The sequence below is a fragment of the Vespa crabro genome, chromosome 4, assembly GCF_910589235.1.
Source record: "Vespa crabro chromosome 4, iyVesCrab1.2, whole genome shotgun sequence".
NCBI classification, from domain to species: Eukaryota; Metazoa; Arthropoda; class Insecta; order Hymenoptera; family Vespidae; genus Vespa; species Vespa crabro.
Window position 1 is genome coordinate 503,014 of NC_060958.1, and position 22,846 is coordinate 525,859.

Sequence of the window (22,846 nt, forward strand, 5' to 3'; positions counted from 1 at the left end):
GTATGTGTATATATATACATATACATGTGTAAAATAAATCTTATAGTATATTAATGCATAAAACTAATAATTTTTTTGTGTTTTTTCTTCTTCTTCTTCTTCTTCTTTTTTTTTTTTTTTCATTAATTGGACAAGAATGAGCTTCTTGTGATGGATTGAACGTCTGGAACATCGAATGACAAAAAGAAAAAGAAGGAGAAAGGTAATACGAAAAAAAAATAGATAAACAAATAAATAAATAAATGCGATTTATGGACGACAAACAATTTATTTTTATCATCATCTGTTCACAATTGGTACAGTGCACTTAACTAATTATTTACAGTGGTGAAAAAAACGTCAACGATAAGAACGTAAGATCGTTTAATAATAATAAAAATAATATTAATTAATATTAATAATAACAATAATAATAATAATAATAATAATAATAATAATAATAATAATAATAATAATAAGTAATAATAATAGAGTTATTCAAATAATAATCTAAGCGTCCTTATCGTCATAGTCTTTCATCTCTACGATAGAAGGACATATTGCTATAATTTTCGTAGAACATTTATACATCCTTCGTTACATTTCATTGCAGTTATAATAAGTGTCGCTTTACAGTTCTGTTCTTTCTTTTCTTTTTTTTTTTTTTTTTATTTTTTTATTTATTTTTTTACTCGGATATTTTTAAATAAATATTCGAATAGGTAAAGAAATAAGAGAGAAGAGATATCGTCGCGTTGACGAAAGGAAAGGAATAGGTTTACCGTGCAAATTGATAAGCATTCGTGCTCTTCTCTCTCTCTCTCTCTCTCTCTCTCTCTCTCTCTCTCTCTCTCTCTCACTTTTATTCTCTCACATGACTCTCAGAGAAACGTTTCAATGGTTCGCGACGATATATCCCGCACGTCGTCATCGCTCCCTTCGTTGCTTACCAGACTCATTCGTTTTCTCTTCGTCCTTCGTCGGTGTCATCTTCTCTCAAAAGACTCGAAATGGAACGCGGATGAAAATCCTAGAATATTTCGCTTCCAGTCATCCAGAAATAGGAAATATCGTATACGAATTCTCTTCGTTTCGATTTTCAATTCGTTTTGTTTCTATTTTCTTTTTTCTTCTTCTTCTTCTTCTAACCCTCATCCATCCCACAACCCCATATCCATTCCCTTTAAAGACGTCATATCTTTTAACAAAAATTATAAAAAAAAAAAAAAGAGAAGAAAAGAACGGTACAGAGAGAGAGAGAGAGAGAGAGAGAGAGAGAGAGAGAGAGAGAGAAAGAAAGAAAAATTCGCGAATCCATTTGGCACGTATTCACGTACCAAAAGTAAAAAAAAAAAAAAAATCGGTTTTCCTTTTCTTTTTTCTTTTTTTCTTTTCTTTTTTTGTTTTTTCATATCGAATCGATTGATTAAACAGTTCACATGAAACACTTCGATCGCGTTTGAAATTCGACGGAGGGAAAAGCTGGTGCGGTAACGCTCGATGGCACCGTTGTTCCCATCATGGTCGGTGGAACACCGCCGACGGCTGATGTCGATGCCGTGGTACTACCTGGTTCCTCTTTCACGTTCACCACTGTGATATATGTATAAATCCATTGAATAATCTAATTAACGAGAATTAACACTTTCGCAGGACTTACGTCCCTCTCTCTATAATGTTACCAACGTTCATTCGAGGATTATCGTAGAATCGATAATAATATTAATCCTTTTAGCTAACAACGAGTGATATTCTTCTTCTTGCATTTCGTGAAAGAAAATTTAGAAATATCTCGAAAATTTCTTCGGATATATGATTCTATTCTTCTACTCTTCTATAATACTAGTCGGGTGGAAGAAGATATCGGGAAAAAAAAAAAAAAAAAAAAAAAAAAAAAAGAGGAAAAAAAAATTATGAAATGTTTACACATAAAAATTACATGGAGAACAAACAGTAAAAAGAAATCACATGAGAAATTAAAATGTCGATGTTATATTCACGAAAGTGTTAAATCGTCAACGTATTGTAAATGTTAAATGAAAATGAACTCACTTTCTGGCCAATAGCACCTTGCTGGCATCGTTTCAGTCGCCATACTGGTTTCGTGTCTTCTACCACATGCCGTGAAGGTGCTACCAAATGATCCACTGCTCATAGTTCCTGGTGATCCAGTCGTTCCACCTGGAACATCCAGGTAATTGCCTTGAAAAGCTTTGCACGGTCGTCTAATAACTCGCGAGCTCAAAGAACTGAAGTTCGGAGGATAGAGCAGAGACTCACTTAACGAAGTACTCAGTTGACTATAACCGTTCATCGTCGGTATCTGCATCGATTGCATCGATTGTAACTGTGGTTGAAGCTGCAAATTAGGAATTTAATAAAGAAAAGAAAACGAAACGTATAAAGATAGTTTATTAATATATTTCTTACCGACTGACAATGACTGTAGGATAATTGTGGTTGCTGAAGACTCCATGCACTGAAACGAAATGTGGATATTCAATAATTGCAGAAGATTTTTCTTTCTTTCTTTCTTTTTTTTTTGTTTTTTTTTTTGTTTTTTTTTTTTTTTTTTTTTTTTTTTTTTTTATATAAACATTTTCCGTCGTAGTATCGTTAATTTTATCGCATTTAATTTCGTGGATTAACAATGACGATCTGCAAAATCGTTATTGAATAATATTATCCCAGAACGGTTGGAAGTTAAAATCGGGGAATTAATTAGATATTATATTGAAGAAAAAAAAAAAAAAAAAAAAAAAAAAAGAAGAAGAAGAAGACGAAGAAGAAGGAAAGAAAGCAAGCAACATAAATGATATGTTAAAAATATTATTTGATAAAGAAATACCTCGTATCGTATCGCGCGTAAGTAGTAGGTGCATAGGAAGATGGTGTATGGGCGAATAAATTTCTAGGACCAAGATGGACATGTGTCGGCGAGAAAGGATCGCCAAAGATAGATTTGTGATAAGGAGCATTTCTGTATGGACGTTTCATACGTCTGCGTCTTCTGTAGTTACCATTTTCAAACATGTCCTCGTATTGGGGATCTACGTGAACGAAAAATGATTACCAATCGATTGTTATCAATTATTTAACAAAAAAAAAAAATTTGATTTCTAATCGACAATTTATTTCTGATATATTAATTATAAATTCTTTCTTTCTTTTTTTTTTTTTTTTTTTTTTTCCTTATAATTCTCAAAGAATAAATTAAAGAAGTTTTAAGAAGGCAAAACTTTTATCATTGGAAAAAAAAAGAAAGAAAAAAAAAAAGAAAAAAGAAAAAGAAGAACAAACAGAAAACAGACTTGACATACCGAGAGTCCAAAAGTTGCCCTTCCTTTCGCCACCACCTTCACGTGGTACCTTGACGAAACACTCGTTCAATGATAAATTATGCCTAATAGAATTTTGCCAGCCCTTTTTATTCTTCTCGAAATAAGGAAACTTGGCTGTGATATAAGCATAAATTTCGCTAAGAGTCGCCCTTTTTTGTGCACTGTGTTGTATCGCCATGGCAATCAGAGCAACATAACTGAAAGGCGGCTTGCTGGCTGTAGTTGAAGCAGGATTGCCATTACTATTGTTATTATTATTCGTTATAGTAGCTGTATTCGATCCAGCACTGTTTTCTGTACCAGCAGTAGGCGTTGATGGTGCAGAGGGTGTCGAAGGATTACTATTAGTCGTTGAACTATGAAGTCCTCCACTTGGGGAGGACACTTTGTCTTCCAGATGATGATGCTGTTGTTGTTGTTGCTGCTGTTGCTGCTGTTGTTGTTGTTGTTGTTGTTGGGATGGTGTAGAGGAGTGCATTGAAATCGTCGTATTCGGACTATGCAAGCTATGGTGTGAATGATGAAGACTCAAGGACGGATGATGAGTAGTTAGACTTTTGTTGATACCAGTAGATACGGAAGATTCCAAATCTTTCGAAGCATTGATCATGTAACCATTTTGTAGATCCGACATAAAACTGCTCACTGCGGAAAATAATCAATATCTTTTGGATTATCTTAATAAAGTTTATTAAGTCTTATTATAGTTAGTTCTTAAAAACAATTGAAGCAAAACTAACCGTTCGTTAATCTACTATCGATTGATCAATTATATAGAAGAATCGTCATCAAAATAGATAGGATATGCGAGTGAAATGAAATCGATCGTTTGTTCGGGAAAAATCTTTTTCCCTCAATTTTTTGTTTTCATGCCTTCTACGTTCTCCCCATCTATCTTCCTTCCTCTTTCTCTCTCACTCCCTCGTCATCTCTTTTTACCACGCCGGCGGCGTGTACGTGGGTTATTGGTGTCCAATTACATCCCGTTCCAGTTACACGTGCCTCACTCTACCGATACACTCGACACCGCGTACGCGCTCGTTTCTAACTAAGAAACTACGAATTTTCCGATTTTGTTACACGGAAAATCCATTATTTCATATCGTTCGTTCGATTTAACACGAGCTTCACTTTAACGAATTCAAATTTGCCGCCAATGTTCTTTTACCGACCGTCGGTAAAGAAAATCGAAATTGTATTTTTTTTTCTTTTTTCTTCTTTTTCTTTTTTCTTTTTTTCTTTTTTTCGTTCAAATTTTATACCATAATTAATAAACCTATGATTAATTTCATTATGTTCCATAAAAAGGAGAAAACAATCGAGGAAATGCTATAATCAATCGTAATAATCGTACGTATAAGATAATGGCGTCTCGTGCTCGCGGGAGGTACGTAAGGTTTATTTATTTGAAAAGTGACGGATATAGGGGCATATAAGTCATTGCTATAGCCATGCTCGCATTAGTCACGCTTCCAAGCACGGTCGAGCGTTCGCCGGTTGCCTTTTATCGCTTCGTATATCGGATATCTCGTACTAAACATCGGCTCGGTGCGCGCCTCGGGTGTCAGAGACAAGTTCCGTTTAAACGGTCCAATTGTTCTTCGCCTACACACGGGCCTGTGTACTAAAGAGATTTCTTAGAATCTCAATCGAAGGAGAACGCAGAAAATGCACGTACTACTTATTTCTTCTTTGAGTTATCGATCGATCGATCGATCGATCCATCGGTCTCCACTTTCAGGCTCGTCGATATCGTTTTACATTTTCCCCGTTTCAATTTGGATGAAGATTTATTATTGTTGTTTATTTATTTATTTATTTATTTATATTAATCGAAATGAATTTATCGAAAGAATATAATATATATCTCACGATAAAAATGTTCCTTAATCGTTATTACTTATATAAGTATTCCTCTATGTCTAATTATTAATCGAATATTATGATATAACGTGTAGATAAGATTTTTAGTTCAATTTCAATAAAATTTTATGCCTTTTTTTTATATTACTTAAGCTGTATTTATATTATTATTATTATTTTATTTAATGTTTTTATTTTTATTTTGTATCATTGTTCGTCGTTGACTTTTATCATCGACGAGAAAGGTTAAAAAGTGGGTTATGCGAAAAGATAAGAACAAAGGGATGTGAAACACGAGAAAGGGGGCTAATCGTTTAGGTCAAAGGGAGAAATATGCGATCCTCGCTAAATGATTACGATAATTTTATCGAGCAAGGACCGATAAAGCTTTCTCGTTGACTGAACACGCGAATAAAGTATGGGGGTGGAAGTGGAGAGGGAAGAAAGGAAGGAAGAGGATCGTACAGATATGCGATAGTCATAACACAAAACATCGATTAATCTCATCGTCGTTTATCGCCTTACTTAAGGTGACCTGGTACCAGCCATATATAATATATATATATATGTATATATTCCCTTTTAATTTTTTTTTTTAAATTAACAATACATTTTCCCATTGTTGCTATTTATTTTCAACTTCCCCCTATTCCTTTCAAGTTCAATTAAAAGAAAAGTAAGAGAGAACGAGATGTAAAAATATAATTCGTGTAAATTTTACTAAAGAAAAAAAAAAAAAAAAAAGAAAAGAAAGGAAAGGAAAAGATAAGAAAAAAGAAACAAAAAAAAAAGAAAATATTGAACTTAACGTCAACACGTTAATAAATAATTAAAAGGAAATAATTTCTATTCGTAACGATGTTATAAAAATCATCAATGTTTTTTCTTTTTCCTTTTTTTTTTTTTTTTTCTTCTTTCTCCAATAGATATCGATCGGAGTGATCTATCGATCGGATCCATGAGCGAAGAGAGAAGTATACGGACGATCACTGTTATGACAACGAACGGTCACGTTATCCCAGTTTTGAAAACAGTATTTCTCCTCGCTCTCACTAGGACGATACCGGTCGATCCGTACATTGGAGAAACGGAATACCATTTCGATAGCGTCGCATTAGGGAGATCTTGTTTTCGTCCCCATCACAGTATGAACGAGGAGACACGTGTTCGTAACCCATTTCCAGAAGGCATCAGCCATGGACAACGTCGAAGGAGATCTGATATCCTTCGAATTCGAAACATTGACGTAATTAATATCCCTCCTGCGATCGTACAAATTTTCTAACTAGGATAATACATTATTTTATAACATATATATATATATATATATATATATATATATATATATATATATAAAAAGAGAATTCCAATTAACAAACTCGACGTCATATTCGAATATTACGAAAAAAAAAAAAAAAAAAAACAAAAAGATTATCATCGTATAATTTTCTTATTACTCAATTTTATTATCAAACTTAACTCGTAAATATTTGTCTATATTTGAGAAAAGTAAATAGATGGATATTATGTTATGTTTATATTTTATGATTAACAATTTGTGATTATGAGAGATTTCCCATTAATCAGGAGCAATGACAGATAATAGGATTAATATACTATGATACTGTTTGTTCTGACATAGTATATTAAGCTTGACAATGAATACATTTACTGTATCGTTCTAAAGGATACAATAATATCTAGATATATAATGTTAAATTTACGTTTCTAAATTGATATTAGCTAACTAATATCTTATTCAATTTAGGTATTAGTATGAATTATTATTATAAATGAATAGGATCAATTTCTTTTTTTTTTCCATTTACAAACATTGAATAATAAAGTAACGATGAAATTCAAATAGATCATTTATAATATCAATAAGTTTCTAAATTAGATTTCACTTATTGATCGATCGATCGATTGATTATGTTTCATAGATAAATATGACGAATGAGAGGCTGAAGAGAGGAAGATTGTCAGTCATCTTCGTTGCAGAAAACGGCGGCATTCGCATTCCTGAAATGCTGCGAGTTCCACGAGGAATCGACGGCATCCGGTGCCGATAAGCGAAATACAATACTTAAATGACATCACTCTGTGAAATGGCAGAGACCTCCCTAACAGGAGCGACGACCAAAACGATCGGCGTTTCTTCTTCGAATCAGGATAATCACTCCTTTTCTCTCTCTCTCTCTCTCTCTCTTTTCTTTTTTTTCCTTTAAAAATCTCTCGAGTACTAACTCGAGTACTAACTCGTACCACAAACCATGAACTCATTTCACGTCCCACAAAATTTGCATACTCGATGAAATGTCAGCTGAAGCGTCTTTTTTTTCTTGCTTTCTCTCTTTCTCTCTTTCTTTCTTTCTTTCTTTTCCGTTTTCTTTTTCTTTTTCTTTCTTCTTTCTTTTTCTTTTTCTTTTCTTCTTTTTCTTCTTTTTTTTTTTTTTTTTTGTACAAGGACAATACTTGCGAAACGTTGCAATAACTATTACGAAATTGCAAATCTTCGAAAGTGCTGACGTTCATGTAATCGAGAGAAATAAAATATCCATGAATTATTGATTATTAATTAAATTGTGTAAAATCACGGGAGATTATTTGTTTTATCTATGTGCCAAAATGGTTGGATATTATTTTCAATTAAAACGTGACAGGACGATTATCATTGTTAATAATAATGTTTTTTTGTTAATATTTCGCTTGTTATTCGAACATTCTCTCTCTCTCTCTCTCTCTCTCTCTCTCTCTCTCTCTCTCTCTCTCTCTCTCTCTCTCTCTCTCTCTGTCCCGTTTCATTTTCTTCGTAATGAGAATACGCAGCTGCGAAAGTTTTTCAAAACAATTGTTGGCACGTGCAACCTGCACGAAGAGTTACGAACTGCAAGAGACGAGGGGGTTGTATAACGATAACTCAAGAGGGTATTCGGGGGTTGTTTTGCAGTGCTAATCAAGAGCAGATCGAGTAGCAACCGAGAGGACTCGCGTGCTATTTCCAATCGCCATCTTGATATGCGTCGACAGCACGTGACTTTTTATCGGGATGCAATTAGCCATTGAATGAATATATCGAAAATATAATATACCATCGTTAATTTGATATCTGATAGTCGCGTTTGAGCCAAACGATTCGACCTTCTTCTTCTTCAAAAAAAAAAAAAAAAAAAAAGAAAAATAATAATAACGAAAGGAATCAATATCAAACGAAACGAGTTACATTATAGACTCATATTATAGACATGGATTATTCATCTTCGTGGCAATGAAAGGATGAGAAATATTTCAAATAAAAAAGTTTTACTTAAATTAACGAATACAAAGGAAAATGAAGTTCAAGAAAAAGACGTAAACGCACGGTATTGATATCTGAAGTTTTCTCAACGAACGGAAAAATTCTTATGGCAATGAAAGACAATAAAAAAAAATGATAAAGAATGGAGAGAGAGAGAGAGAGAATGAAAAAGAAAAAAAAAAGCAGAAAGTGGAATTATGACAGAGACGATTGAAGTCGATAGAAAAACGAGTACGGTTAAATAAGTTTGTGTTGTACGAAGACAAGAGTGGCGGTAGGGCGAGCATAGCAGAAGTTAAAATGGGAAAAGAAAAATTGAAAGAGAGAAATAAAGAGTATATGAGAAAAAAGAGAGAGAGAGAGAGCCGAGGTTGGGGCAGAGGGTCATCTGAACGACGATAGTTCATCTCCCGGTATCTTTTGTGTGAGCCAATCATCGGCCGGTATCTCGACCTCGACTTCGACCTCTTTTTCATCGTTTCTTCTTGATGGTGCAAAAAAAAAAAAAAAGAAAAGAAAAAAGAGGCCTATCGATCCGATCTTAATCGATCTCAAAAATTTATATTATCTCATTATACGATCTATTTAAATGACCAATATCAAAAATAACAAATAATTTTTTTTTTTTTTAATCGACGTTAAAGGAAAAGAAAAAACAAAGAGAGAGGGGGCAGGGAGAGGGAGAGTATTTAAAAAAAAAAAAAAGGAAAAAAAGAAGAAAGAAGAATCGAATAAAAATAGAACAATGACGTAGAAAAACGGAACAACGTTCGTTGATGCATTTCGCATAAATTTACTTTTCCTTTATCATTCTCTTTCTCTTATCAATGATTGTTCTTATTTAATATTTTATCGTTTAAATAGATATTATAAACTTTAGCGTTATCGAAGTACCGAAAAATCAAAGAAATGCGAACGCTTATGATATCAAGGCCTCGAAACGTGATTTATAAATATGTGTATGTATATGCGTGTACGAACCATACGTATCCTTTTTCTTCCTCCCTCATTATCTCTATCGACGTTATCGTGTTTACTATAGCGCATACGCAGCGGGAGCGTTGTTTTGCACTCGTGCATTGTACGAGCTCTCGAGGCGTCAAATGATGATCGGTCATCCCATTCGGCTCCCGATGATGATTCGAAATCAGAGAGCAAAGTCGAGGACTAGTTAACGAATCGACATTAATTATTATATGGTTTGATAATTAATAAGGTGGATACAATTCGACAACTATAATATATTCATTATAATCCGTATCCAAATTAAAAATATGAAAGAAATGAAAAAGGAAGAGAAAAATGAAATTTTCCAAATTCTGATATTATTATTATTAATGATATTAATTTGTACGTATTAGCATACGATTATCGATAATATATTCTTCAGGCAAATAATTATAACGATTAAATAATTATCCGAGTTTATAAATAAATCATCGATAAGTTTCTATTAACTTTATTATAGATTAATCATTTAATCGTATAATCGTTTGTACGTAGAATGACGTTGAATGTCAAGTTTTTCTTATGTTTAAACTTCATTTACGTTATTTTATAAAATTCGAATTTCTTTTCTGAATAAAAAAAAAAAAAAAAAAAAAAACAAAAAAAGAGAGAGAGGAAAAAAAAAGAAAAAAAAAAAAACTGAACTCTTTACGAGCGAACTTTTAAAGTACAAGTTTATCCATTGGCTCACGATTCGCGGGAGAGTAATGCTGTTTTATCGAAAACGAAGCTTTTATCGTGAAACTTTGACAGTTTCTATCAAGCTCGTAGTCGGTGTTTATCAAAACGTAATGCTCGGCCCATTACGATAGCGTCCATATTCCGTTATCAATCGTAATTTACTCCTTCTCTCATTTTAGCCCCTTCTTCACCCTCTGAAAAAGCGTGCCCTTGTTTATTACGTATCTATTTTAATGCATTAGTCCAACTAAAGATTAATCGTTTCACGTTCCGATTTCAATATACAAACAAAATTTCATTATATATTAAATTAAATCTCATCTCGGTGCTATCATCTTTGTAATCTTTCTTTATTTCATTTCGTTATCATTTTTCTTCCTTTCTTTCTTCCTTTCCTTCCATATCACTCATTTCAATATCAAATATATTTAATAACAATCAATAAGATTTAAATGAAAGAAATCGATTAATTATCGATTGAAATGTATTAATAATGAATTAATCGTAGAATTAATTAATAATGAAATCAAATATAACTATCCGATAGAAACGAATTATATTGTTTCGATTTTATTGAATTGATAAAAATTGACTTTTTGACTTTTCCGAAGGTCAAACAGTTCCAGCTCTAGATTATATCGAGTAACAAAGTTAAAAAGTCAGTAAGTCGATTTGGTTCTTCTCATCTAAATGCGAACCGTGCGAGAAAAGATGTTCGGCTCCTCGGGGGCAAGAATCCTCGAAACGCTGTCGTTGGGCGATACATCAGCTTGCCCGAAAGCACGCAGCCTTCCCGGATTAGCGACCATAACTCTTATGCCAAGCACTCTAAACAGGCCGATTCCGAAAACACACGACTCGTGCGCTCCTTAGCTCGATCCACGATTTTCTTTTTCCTTAGAGCGTGTGACGATTTTGGATTCTGGACCGCCGCCGCGAGAAAATTGAAGAAATCTTTCGCGATCCTTAGAGTTGACCTCTTTCAAAGGACAATTAACACTAGGAACGAGCTAAACCCTCAAAAAATGACTTTAAAGAATTTTAAAGAAATTTCTTATTTTACCAATTATCGATATCATCGTTATTAACATCAGTATTATTAATCGAACATTGTTGTTCTTTATTTATTATTATTATTATTGTTATAAAATTAAATAAATTAGTATTATCAATGACAATTTTATTCGGCGATATAATCAATCTAATCGAATGTTTCTTCTCTTCCGACGAACTTTCGAATAATTATTCAATCGTCAGAAAGTATTTCATCGAAATTTTCGACAAATGATTTCCTTGAAATCGATGAAACTTCGTATGTTTGTCAATTTATTAATAAGCTTTATCGATATATAATACGTCCAATATCTTTATTAATTTATTTCATTCATCTTAATATTTTAGATAAAGATTATTACAATTTCCAAAGGATAAGATTAAAGATCATTTGAAGAACGTTCGATTGCTAATTAGAAAGAGTATCGTTACGAGTCATTCTTAATATAATATCGAGAATATTGAAGTTACGTTGGTCTAGAATTTCACCTTATGAGTGTCGCTCGGTCACGGGTTAATCGCAAGAGGCATAATTTATCTCGAATCTACTTCTCTCTCTCTCTCTCTCTCTCTCACACACACACTCTCTCTTTGTCTGTCTCTGTCTCTTTCAAACATTAAACGATTAGCATATAATAAAAGTCCAAGTAATATGAGCCCTTCGTTCTATCGTCTCATCCTGAAATGTTCTTTTTGCTTGCTCGCATGATAGCGGAAAGTCGAAGCCAATGAAATCGGCTCGAGTCGAAGTCATCGTGTCAGAAATCAGAGAAGATCATTTTTCTTATCGCATTATTTTTTTTCTTTTCTGTTTTTTTTTTCCTTTTTTTTCTTTTTTTTTTTTTTTTTCTTTTCTTTTTTCTTTTCCAGTACTTTTTGACTAGAATTATATCGAGTAAGATAGATAAAGAGACGAAATAAAAAGTAAAACTTTTAACGTTTGCGACCGAAACGTAAAAATATACTCAATATAAAAATGAATATAATTATTAAATGACTGTGATAATTTTCTATTGACATATTTTTTTTCTTCTTTAACTTCTTCTTTTTTTTTTTTTTTTTTTTTCATTTGTTTTTCTCTTTTTCTTTTTTAGCTCGTCTTCCATTAGAAACAATCTTTCCTCGTAGATTCGTCTACATTAGACAATCGTTAAGGAAACGAATAGAATAGGAAAAAAAAGAGAGAAAGAAAAATAATCTCTCAGGATCTTTATATCATTGCGAGCAAATATTTAATTAGAACGAATTATAATTAATTTTTTTTGTCAAGCTTTAAGATCATCGAAGACGATGGCGTGAAAAGAGCTCGCAAATATCTCTCATTTAACGAGCTGTAAGCCGTTAATATAAGACGGTCAACTATTTCGTTTGTACGAAGACAAATGGCACGAACCGGTAAGATAATCATCGATAAATATACCAAACGAGCTCTTTATCCTAAGTTGTCACAAGAGAATCTATTTTCACGTACGGCCATAATCTATCTACATATGTATATCTATTATAACTTTTGTGCTATCTTATTGATAGGAAAAGAAAAGGAAAAAAAAAAAAAAGAAAAAAAGATGGAACGAATATGATCGTTTTGTTTTATAAAACAAAACAATAACTTCATTCCCAAACATCATTTATATTATAAAAAATAATTCTCTCTTTTGATAATAATTTAATATATATATATATATATATAATTAAATCGTTTAATGATCGAGTGAACAATTTTCAGGGATTTTTTTTCAAATTCGTTTAAAACACGATCGATGAAGTAGATATTAAGACAAAAAAAAGTCTCTCAATTTGTAAATGTACTTGACACGTTTTCTTTAGGATGACTATTAAGCAAAATGATTTTCATTTCAAAGGGTACGACAAGGTAATGACTATCTGACGAGAACTATGATCGCAGGAGAGAATGTGACTAAATGGTGCGTGGAAAGATCAGGATGCAGCCTCTCGCGGTATATCACTTTTCTCTCCCCTTCCGTTTCTTCTCTTTCTCTCTATCTCTTTCGTTCGCTAGCACTCTAATTCTTCTTCCACCATCTCTATCGTTTTCCGCTTTGGCCTCCCTCGCGAGCGTGACACTCGACAGCTCCGCGGTCTTGTATTATTAGAACGGGCCGTTTAGCGAGTACGAAAAACGAAGAGAAAGAAATACATAGAGAGAGAGAAAGAGAGAAGGTGAAGAAGCTATCCTCGTTCAGGATACATATTACGCAGAAATCGTTTCGAACTGATAGAAATACTTTTCAGATTATTCTCTCTCTCTCTCTCTCTCTCTCTCTCTATCTATCTTTCTTTCTTTTTCTCTCTCCCTGTGTCTCTTTTTTTTTTGTTCATTTTCCCCACAAAATCTCTGAACAAAATTGAATGTCGATTATCGTGACAATAATTATAAAATAATTCTAAATCTTTATTCTTTCATGTTATTACAATGTAGACGATTAATTTTTATAGGTTTTTCTTTTTTTTTTTTTTTTTTTTTTAATAAGATTACTTTTATAATTCATGAAATGATTATCCTATCGATTATCGTAATAATAATTATAAAATTGTTCTAAATCTTAATACTTTTATATTATAGCGATGTGGACGATCAATTTTTGTAAACATTTTTAATTAGATTACTTTTATAAATTAATGATAATAATTATTTTAATAGAGTAAGATTATTTTATATAGATATCATTCCTCTGCAAATTCTTATAATTAATTCTATTAATTAAGATTTTATTATGACTTAACCGATAAAGTTGTATATATTTAGATTATTATTTTTCTTTCTTTCTTTCTTTTTTTTTCTTTTTCTCTTTTTTTCTTCTTTTTTAATAAAAACATGAAGTTCGAGAATAGAGAGTATCTATAATTTATAAGCTCACGTGGTTAAAACTCTTTTTTATATTTTTTTTTTTTTCTCTTTAGCCGCGAGATATTAGGGACGTTTCGTAAATAACACAAAGAAATGAGAGTGAGTATAGAAACATATATACATACCTTGATGAAGTGGCGGAAGTGGGGATGGTGGAGACAGCTGAAAAGGCTCCTGTTTTATTTTTAAGGAGTGAGGAGAATCCTGTATACTGCCTAGTCCTGCAGTACCTAGGCTACCGTTGCCCTGTTGCAGCTCCTAAAAAAAAAAAAAAAAAGATAAGATACTGTCCTCTTCTTTTTTCTCTTTTATTTTTTTTTTTTTTGTTCTTTTTCTCTCATTATTTACGATAATCAGTATCCCACTCTATAGGATGATATATTTATATCATCCATCATGAGATATTTATGATCTACTTCATATAAAAAAAATATTTCATTTTCATGAATTTCGATCTATAACGAGAAAAGAATTTTTCTTTCTTTGTTTGTTTGTTTTTTTTTTTTGTTTTTCTTTTTTCTTTTTTTTTTTTTTTTTTTTTTTTTAAAGAGAAATCTAACCCTATTATTGCATTATCCTTATATTTGCTAATATAATTGAAGAAATTTTACGAAACATTTATTTTTTTAAATATAATTCCTTTAATAATGTAAAATAAGGAATAACAAGCGTTAGTTCGGAATTAGTTTAAAAAGTGATTAATTTCTATATCGTATATGATAGAAATCGTTTTGTTTATAAATTTTCGAAAACGTTTAAGAAGAAGGAGGAACGAGAAGAAGGAGAAAGAAGATACAAACAGACAGAGCGAAGGACTCCAAAGCCAAAAGACTTTTGGCTTCAGGCTTGTGATGTTTGAAGTGCCGTCGCCGGAAGCTTACAAACACCGACGCTGTGTTGTGACATCGTATTATGCCAGGCGAAACTTACGATCTCACTAGATCGTTAATTTGCAATCTGGTTTTACGATGCCTAGTTTGCACGCTTTTGCGAGGGTTCCTCTCTACGAAATTGTTACACGTAACTATATCCATTGAATATTCAAAATAAAAAGAAATTATGCGAACGTTTTTAATAGAAATCAAATTTTTTTTTTACATTCGTATCTCTCTCTTTCTCTCTTTCTTAGATATAACTAAATAAGATCTACCTAGATACAATGATATTAAGTTTGATTTTATTAATTAACGTAATTGACATTATGATGATGTATTATTATATTTTTAATGTTCATAAATCTGACACTATTTTGAATTTTTTTTTTTTTTTATTTTCTTTTGTAATAACTTTTACTTTGCGAAGGTCCCTATTAAAATATATGAGAGGAAGAAGGAAAGAAAGATCGATTTGGATCAACGACCAACGAGTCAGTTTCTTATCAATTTATAAGATAAAACGTCTTAGTTTCTTATAGTACAGAACCATCGTCGTTTCTTTTATTTTTAGTCATTAATTACTTAGAAAGGAAGAGAGAGAGAGAGAGAGAGAGAGAGAGAGAGAGAGGGAAAAAAAGAGAAATTAATTGAAAATCATAAAAATTTTGTTTTCCCCCTAACATGAAATTTTATTTGTATCGTCAATATCAAAATGCAACTTTGTCCTTTCTCTCTCGTTTTCAATGTCACCATCATGTAAATTATTCTGCGGATTATTTCGGTTTATTTGTTTAGTGAAAATAACAATATATACGATACATACTATGGTCGATTGTACCTAAATTGTGGCGGATCGATTGTTTAACTTGGCCAAGGATGATTTTCTTCTTCACGCCTGATCATCGAAAATAAAATATAATACGAAGCTCGTTGGCAAAGATAATTTTTATTTAACGGCTTTGTGGCTATTTAGATTAACGTGGCTATTTAGAAATAATCATTTTATTTCTTCAAAGTATTACGAAACGATAATGTATTCGAATGTAGAACACTATGAAAATTTTATAATTCTTTTCTTTTAATTTTTTTACACTTTGAATTTTTATATCGCCAGATAAACGAACTTTTGTTTTCCTGAAAAATTTGCAATCAATGAAATTTCTATATCTGTGTTATTATTCATATAATATTTTATTATATAATTTCTATTTCGATAGAAACGAAAGAATTAATTTAATAAAGTTGAATTTATAAATTTTCACGTTGATCTATTTATCTTATAATTTTTATAAACCATCCTATTTAAATCTTCGATCATGCGACGGGAGCTGAACAAGTCATCCGATTCTTATCGATTGCCAGTACAGTAAACGAAAACCTTTGCGTATCGATCGAGCACAACAACCAGCGATAACCCACATTCCGTTCGATTCATTAAAGACGAACAAGAAAGATTTATCTGCTAATTACACGAGACGGGTTCAACGAAGACGAAAGACATGAGGCAGGAACGGATAGACCGAGAAATCAAGAAATTCATTCCGCAATTCAAGAAGATCGAAGATAGATAAGGTGCCATCGAAAAGACGTAAATGGATTAAGATTGCGAAATTTTCGAGGTCATAACCTTGACTTTTCCTCATACGCTTCTTCTGCCACGAGGAAGATAAGAATGCGAACGAGATCAAATATTTACACGTATTTAAAGAGATTGATTAATATATACGCACGTGTATAGTTTAGCAGAAAATTACTAATCAAAGATAATTACTCATACATCATACATAGATATGTAATACATACCTGCTTGCATGGATATTGAATTTCTTTCATCTTCTTTTTTTTTCTCTTTTTTCTTTTTCTTCATTTCTTTTTTTTACGATTTCCACATTCAAATACGACACCAAATACCACAGTCGTCCGTTATTAAAATAAGTTATAAGTCGTCTGATTCGTCGTATTTGAATGTGGAATTTATGGAAAAAAAAAGAAACAAACAGAAAACAAAAAAGAATGAAGGAAATTCAATATCAATGCATCTAGATATTACATATGTAAGTATGTAAGATGCATAATGAGTGATTATCTTTTATTAGTAATTTTCTAACAAATATATATGCATATATATGATAAATTTCTCTAAATATGTATAAATTTATTTGATACTGATATAGAGTATAATACAATTATATAATATAATTACGTAATACAATAAAATTATAGATAATAGTAATATAATCATGAAAAAATTGATAATATATATAAAAAATATAATTGAAAAACATATAATATATAACTGAGTCGTGTTCACAAGTCAAAATCGATTAAGTTCATTTTTGGAATTTTCTTCTTTAAATATAAATGTCAAAGCGCTCTGATCGAGTCCTCACTTTTTATATTCATAATAAAACGACAAAAATTTTCTTTTGGCGTTAAAAAAAAGAAATTTATTTCATAAGCCAATAAATAATAATTCGAGGGAATAAAAAGTAATTTCTTTCATAAGCCAATCTAATTAACTCCTGTGTATTCTAACGTTGCAAATGATGCGATTCAAACGTAATAATAAGGACCTTTTAAAAATACTACAATATTTATTCGTATTTATATTTTAAAGGGAATTTTTTTTCTTTTTTCTTTTTTTTTTTTTTTTTTTTGAAAAACAATTTATATCATTTCATAACAATTTCTCCACACTTTTGTTTTATAGAATTAATCGATTTGACAAGTTACAGGTGAACTGTACGATATGAAAAAAATATTGATATGATAGATACACTAAGATACCAATAAATATATCTATAATAAATTTATGATAGCAATATTTGTTTTTATTTCCTTTTGTTTTGTTTTGTAAATAACGATTTATATATATTGTCATGTAAGTTTAAATGAGATGAAAGATAATAACTTACCCCGGAGACAGGAATGACGTGCGAAACCATTCTGGTCCTGTCTTGTGCGGAGTAGTTCATAAAGATGTTCGCCGCCGTAGCTGCATTTACACGATGCTGCTCGACGAAATCCTCCCAGTAAACGGAAAGACCCTCCACAGTTGCAGCTTCGTCGTACCTCTTTCCAAGCCGATTTACCTCTTTATCCTCCACCGTCGCTACGGCACTTCAAAAATCTTAACTCGAAAGATCTCTTTCTTTCTTTCTTTCTTTTTTTCTTTCTTCCTTTTCGTTTCGTTTTTTGCTTATTTCTTTTTTTTTTATTTTTATTTATTTATTTATTTTTTTTTTTTTTGTTCTTTTTTATTTCTTTCAATCGATCCTCATTTCGAGCCTTATCGTGCGTTATCACTCGAGAAAAAGCATACGCGCGATTTTTTGTCGAATTTTCGTCGAAAAAATCAAATTTCCCGGTCGAATATTTTCGATTGATTCACCGATCAGCACGACGATCGTTGTTTGTTTTCTTTTCTTTTTTTTTCTTTTTTTTTTTTTTCTTTTTTTTCTTTAATACCTTCTTCGAGAATTATTACGAGAAGTCACGATCATCGGTGTCGTTAACCTGTGAAAGAGAAACACAGAGAGTTCTTTTTAATATTATTTTAACGATTATTTATTTCATAATTATATTACGTTTATTGAAAAGAATAATTTTGTAATTCAAGGACGATTTTATTGTTAATTAACGAAACGACAAATTATATTAAATTCTCTTAAAATGAATAATTTTATTCATATTAAATTGACAACAATTAAACGTGGATATATAAAAATCATGAAAAATATAAATGAAAGGAGAAGAAAAAAAAAAAGAGAAGAAACATAACGATATAAGATTTAATCAGTCTGTAAATATTTAAAAATATTTCGTAAAATGCCATGATTATTTTCAACATATATATATATATATATATATATATATATATATATATATATATATAAAATAAAAAAAGAAAAAAAACAGGCATTCCTCTTTGATACAAAATATATAAGATATACCTTATTCGAGTATTATAAACGATATAATCCTGTTGACAGGTCGAACAGATTGAATCCGATGTTTAAAGGTTAGAGGACAAAGAGTTTAAACGGAGGCGACAACGAAACGTGGATTTAATGGGTTTAAAAACAAAAAGAGAGAAAGAATGGGAAGAAGGGAGAAAAGGTAGGATGGTGGGTGGATGGAAGGGAGGAATGAAGAAACAGAACGTGTTCTGTCGTTGAAGAATGATTCTAGCACGCGGAGAAGTAGTCGTGAAACACGAGGAACGAGCCGTTTCTTGAAGATGACGAGAACGCGACAGCTGAACACTTAGCGACCTGAATACATAGGACAACGATCGAATAGTCGAGAAAAAGGAATAGCATATACATAGTTTTCCCCAGAGAAGCATCAAAACTTCCGTCGGTCTTCCGAACACACACGTACAAACAGAGAGAGAGAGAGAGAGAGAGGGAATTTTTTTTTATATTTGTTCTTCTTGTGAAAATGACCTCGAATATTCTCATTGATTTGTAATTTTCAAAAATAATCTATACGTATCGGTATTGATGATTGGTATCTGATAATTTGATTATCAAGATAATGAAATCATCGATCAAAAAAATCTTATATCAAAACAATAATTGTATCGTCGTTTGTAAAGATTTTTATTGGGGGGAAAAAAAAGAAAAAAAAAAAAAAAAAATAAATAAATAAAAAAAGGAACGATCGATATCAAGCTGATAAAATTGTAAATTTGATCGATTAGAAAGGAGAAACGAAAAAAAAAGAAAAAAAGGAAAAAAAAATCAATTGAAAACCTTTCATCTGACATGATTCCTTTCAAATGCAAATACGACATCTGTATTTATATCGTTATATAAATTATCTTGTTTGTTTATTTCTTTTGCTTATTTGATTAATGAAAACTTATTCATTCAAGGGAACTTATTTCATTTCCTTATAATTCCTATATTTCAGATACAAATCCATATAAGACATTTATCACTTGATTCGTTCGATAATAAATTGCAAACTTTTAGAAAGTTATTTTACTAGGATAAATAGTGATACTCCGTTTATTCAATACTATACATATACATGCGTTATTCATTCGATTGATTCCCAATAAAATTGATTTCATTTGTATTATCACACGTGGCATGCCTTGTCATTAAATTTGTTCTAAAGGTTATCAATAAACTCGGATTAATTAGAAAAAGGACAACACTCTTCGTAACTCTCTCTCTCTCTCTCTCTCTCTCTCTCTCTCTCTCTCCTTTTCTTTTTTTTTTTTTTTAACTTACGCGTGCATATGAAAAGACGTTTATCTGAATGGAGTTAAAGAAGAAATATTTATCTCGCTGTTTAGTAAACATCTCGTCGAGACCATACAAATCTTGAGAGATCATGGAACAAAGTTTACAAACTCTTCACGATCTCTCACACTCTTCGTAAACGAAAAGGCACGAGCCTTCTTCGAGATATAATTTAAATATACAAAATTGCAATGTGTGTTTCTCTTTTTCTCTTTTTCTCTTTTTCTTTCTTTTTTCCTTTTTCTTTGTTTTTTGTCCTCTCTTGTCCTCCACATTTTCTTTCGACTTTATATTCTATTTGATAATAATATACTTAACATGAAAACGATCGAGTTTCTTTTAAGAAGGAAAACATTTGTATACAAAAAGCTATTGTTTGTTTGTTTGTTTTCTCTCTTTTTTTTTTTTTTTTTTTTTTTTTAACTACACGGTATCATTCTCAATTTCTTTAAAGTCGTTTATGAGAAAACTTTTATGAGACTTCAAGATATTTTAAGGATGAAAAATTTTAAAATGACTGAAATTAATGAGATCTTTATCGAAATGACAAAATAGATGATTACAGGAGCTGCACGCTCGAATGTTAACGACGTTTGTTTGCCGTCGGCTAATTTTTAATGATAATATTTGAACAAAGGATATCAATGAATGCGAAGACATAATTTTGAACTTAAGAAAGAGTTATGAAATTTGAAGAAAAAAAAAAAAAAAAAAAAACCGCAAGATCGTAAAAAAATCCACAATACTTTCGTATTATTTATAAGACTCTCGCGTGTATATGTTACTTTTGAACTTGGAACTTTTTATCTTCTCTCATGCTTGAGGACGATAAAGTTCTGAACAAAAAAAAAAAAAAAGAAAAAAAAAGAAAAAAGAGAAAAAAGAAAAAAACGAAAACGTTAGAAGAGATTTAAATAGATTTATAGAAAAAAATCGTCGACGACGTCATAAACGTTCGAGCGACGGAACGTGAACGACGATAAGGGTTTTATTCTCCTCGTCATTTTGTTTGCGAAATATTTCAAAAGATTTTTCGTTATCATTTAAAAATAATCGATTAATATTAAAATCCCTTTACGATCTTAGAGATCGATTCGATTATTAAAATGTCCATTTAAACATTTTCACCTTTAATAAATATCTAAGATTGAATATACGAATTATATTAATTTTCAATTTTCTTCTCCTTTCTTCTTCTTTCCTTTCGTTTCTTTTTTTTTTCCTTTTTTTTTTCTTTTTTTTCCTTTTTTTCTCTACAATCTCGAAAATCAAAAAAAGAAATTCCTTAAAAGGTTTCTCATCAATCCCTCGAGAAAAATTCAAAAGAAATGATAATAACTTTTGATATCGTTTGTAAACAAGAACGTAATCGAGAAGAAACACGACGAGTTCTTGGGAACCGATCGCACGACTGATTCGATCATCTTGCAAAGTTACCTCGTCGAATTATAACTCTTCGAATATATCCTTTAATAATAAAACATCAGATTGTAGCGTGACATTTCGAAATTCTCTATTACGTTCAACATATATATATATATATATATATATATACTTTAAGAGCGATTCTCTCTTTATTGTTTTTGAGAAAACAATTTTAATTAATTAATTGCAATTGAAGAAGCTCGAGAAGAATTAATATATTTTAGAGAGGAAGAGAGGGAAAAGAAAAGAGAAAGAAAAAAAGAAGAAAAAAAAAAAAAGAAATAAGAAAAGAAAGAAAAGAAGAAGTATAAACAAAGGAAAGGATAAGAAAAGAAAAGAAAAAAAGGAGCAAGAGAAGAACGAAAGGAGAAAAGAAAATTACCTGCCTGTCGGTCAATCCACTCGAAGTAGATCAATTAATCTTATCAATCCCTCGGGAAAAATTCAAAAGAAATGATAATAACTTTTGAAATCGTTTGTAAACACGAACGTAGTCGAGGAGAAACGCGACGAGTCCTCGGGTACCGATCGCGCGACTGATTCGATCACCTTGCGGAGTCACCTCGTCGAATCATAATTTTCGATCGGCGAAGAGAAAGAGAGAGAGAGAGAGAGAGAGAGAGAGAGAGAGAGAGAACACGACACTCACATTCACATACGTACACCTACACTATGTCAAAAGCGCCGGCAGCAAAAGGAGCTTTCGCGTCGAGAGAGAGATGGGAAACTGAGATCGAGAGAGCAGTTTTGCCTTTTGCTCTCTTTCTCTCTCTCCCTCTCTCTCTATCTCTCTCTCTCTCTCTCTCTGTCTCTCTCTCTCTCTCTCTTGTTCTCTTTAGTTACGTGGTGGAGAAACGTGTAGGCGGAGTTTCTGTGCTTCTCTCGTTGAGAGGACATCTCGATCCCTCCTCCTATTTTCTCTTTTCTTCTCTCTCTTTCTCTCTCTCTCTCTCTCTTTCACACGCGCGCACACACACACACATATTTACACATACATACATTCTCTCTCTCTCTCTCTCTCTCTCTCTCTCTCTTTCTGCTTCTCTATCCTCCGGCTACACGCCCCTTTCTCGATTTTATCCGTGGCATAGAATCAATGAAAAAATAGGATTCACCATGACTTATCTTAGATCAGTTTCATAATTCTTTTTGTTTTATTTCTTTGTTTTTCTTTGTTTATTTCTATCGAAAAATTAATA

General features: G+C 31.5%; 1 protein-coding gene across 8 annotated transcripts; it reads right to left on the reverse strand.

Moving 5' to 3' along the window:
- Positions 1-248: 248 nt before the first annotated feature.
- On the reverse strand, positions 249-22,381 carry LOC124423512 (forkhead box protein I2-like). Of its 8 annotated transcripts, none has more exons than XM_046961295.1 (9): positions 22,030-22,380; positions 17,883-18,483; positions 14,218-14,350; positions 3,300-3,965; positions 2,828-3,029; positions 2,410-2,458; positions 2,260-2,338; positions 2,032-2,160; positions 249-1,572 (listed from the first exon to the last, which is right to left on the reverse strand). In XM_046961295.1, exons 2-9 carry the CDS (start codon positions 17,940-17,942, stop codon positions 1,415-1,417), a joined length of 1,476 nt encoding a protein of 491 aa, XP_046817251.1. In that variant the 5' UTR covers positions 17,943-18,483; positions 22,030-22,380; the 3' UTR covers positions 249-1,414. The 8 variants fall into 8 exon arrangements, with proteins under 8 accessions (XP_046817251.1, XP_046817250.1, XP_046817249.1 ...); XM_046961294.1 differs by having other exon boundaries at positions 2,032-2,181; XM_046961293.1 differs by having other exon boundaries at positions 2,032-2,190.
- Between the last annotated feature and the right edge of the window lie 465 nt (positions 22,382-22,846).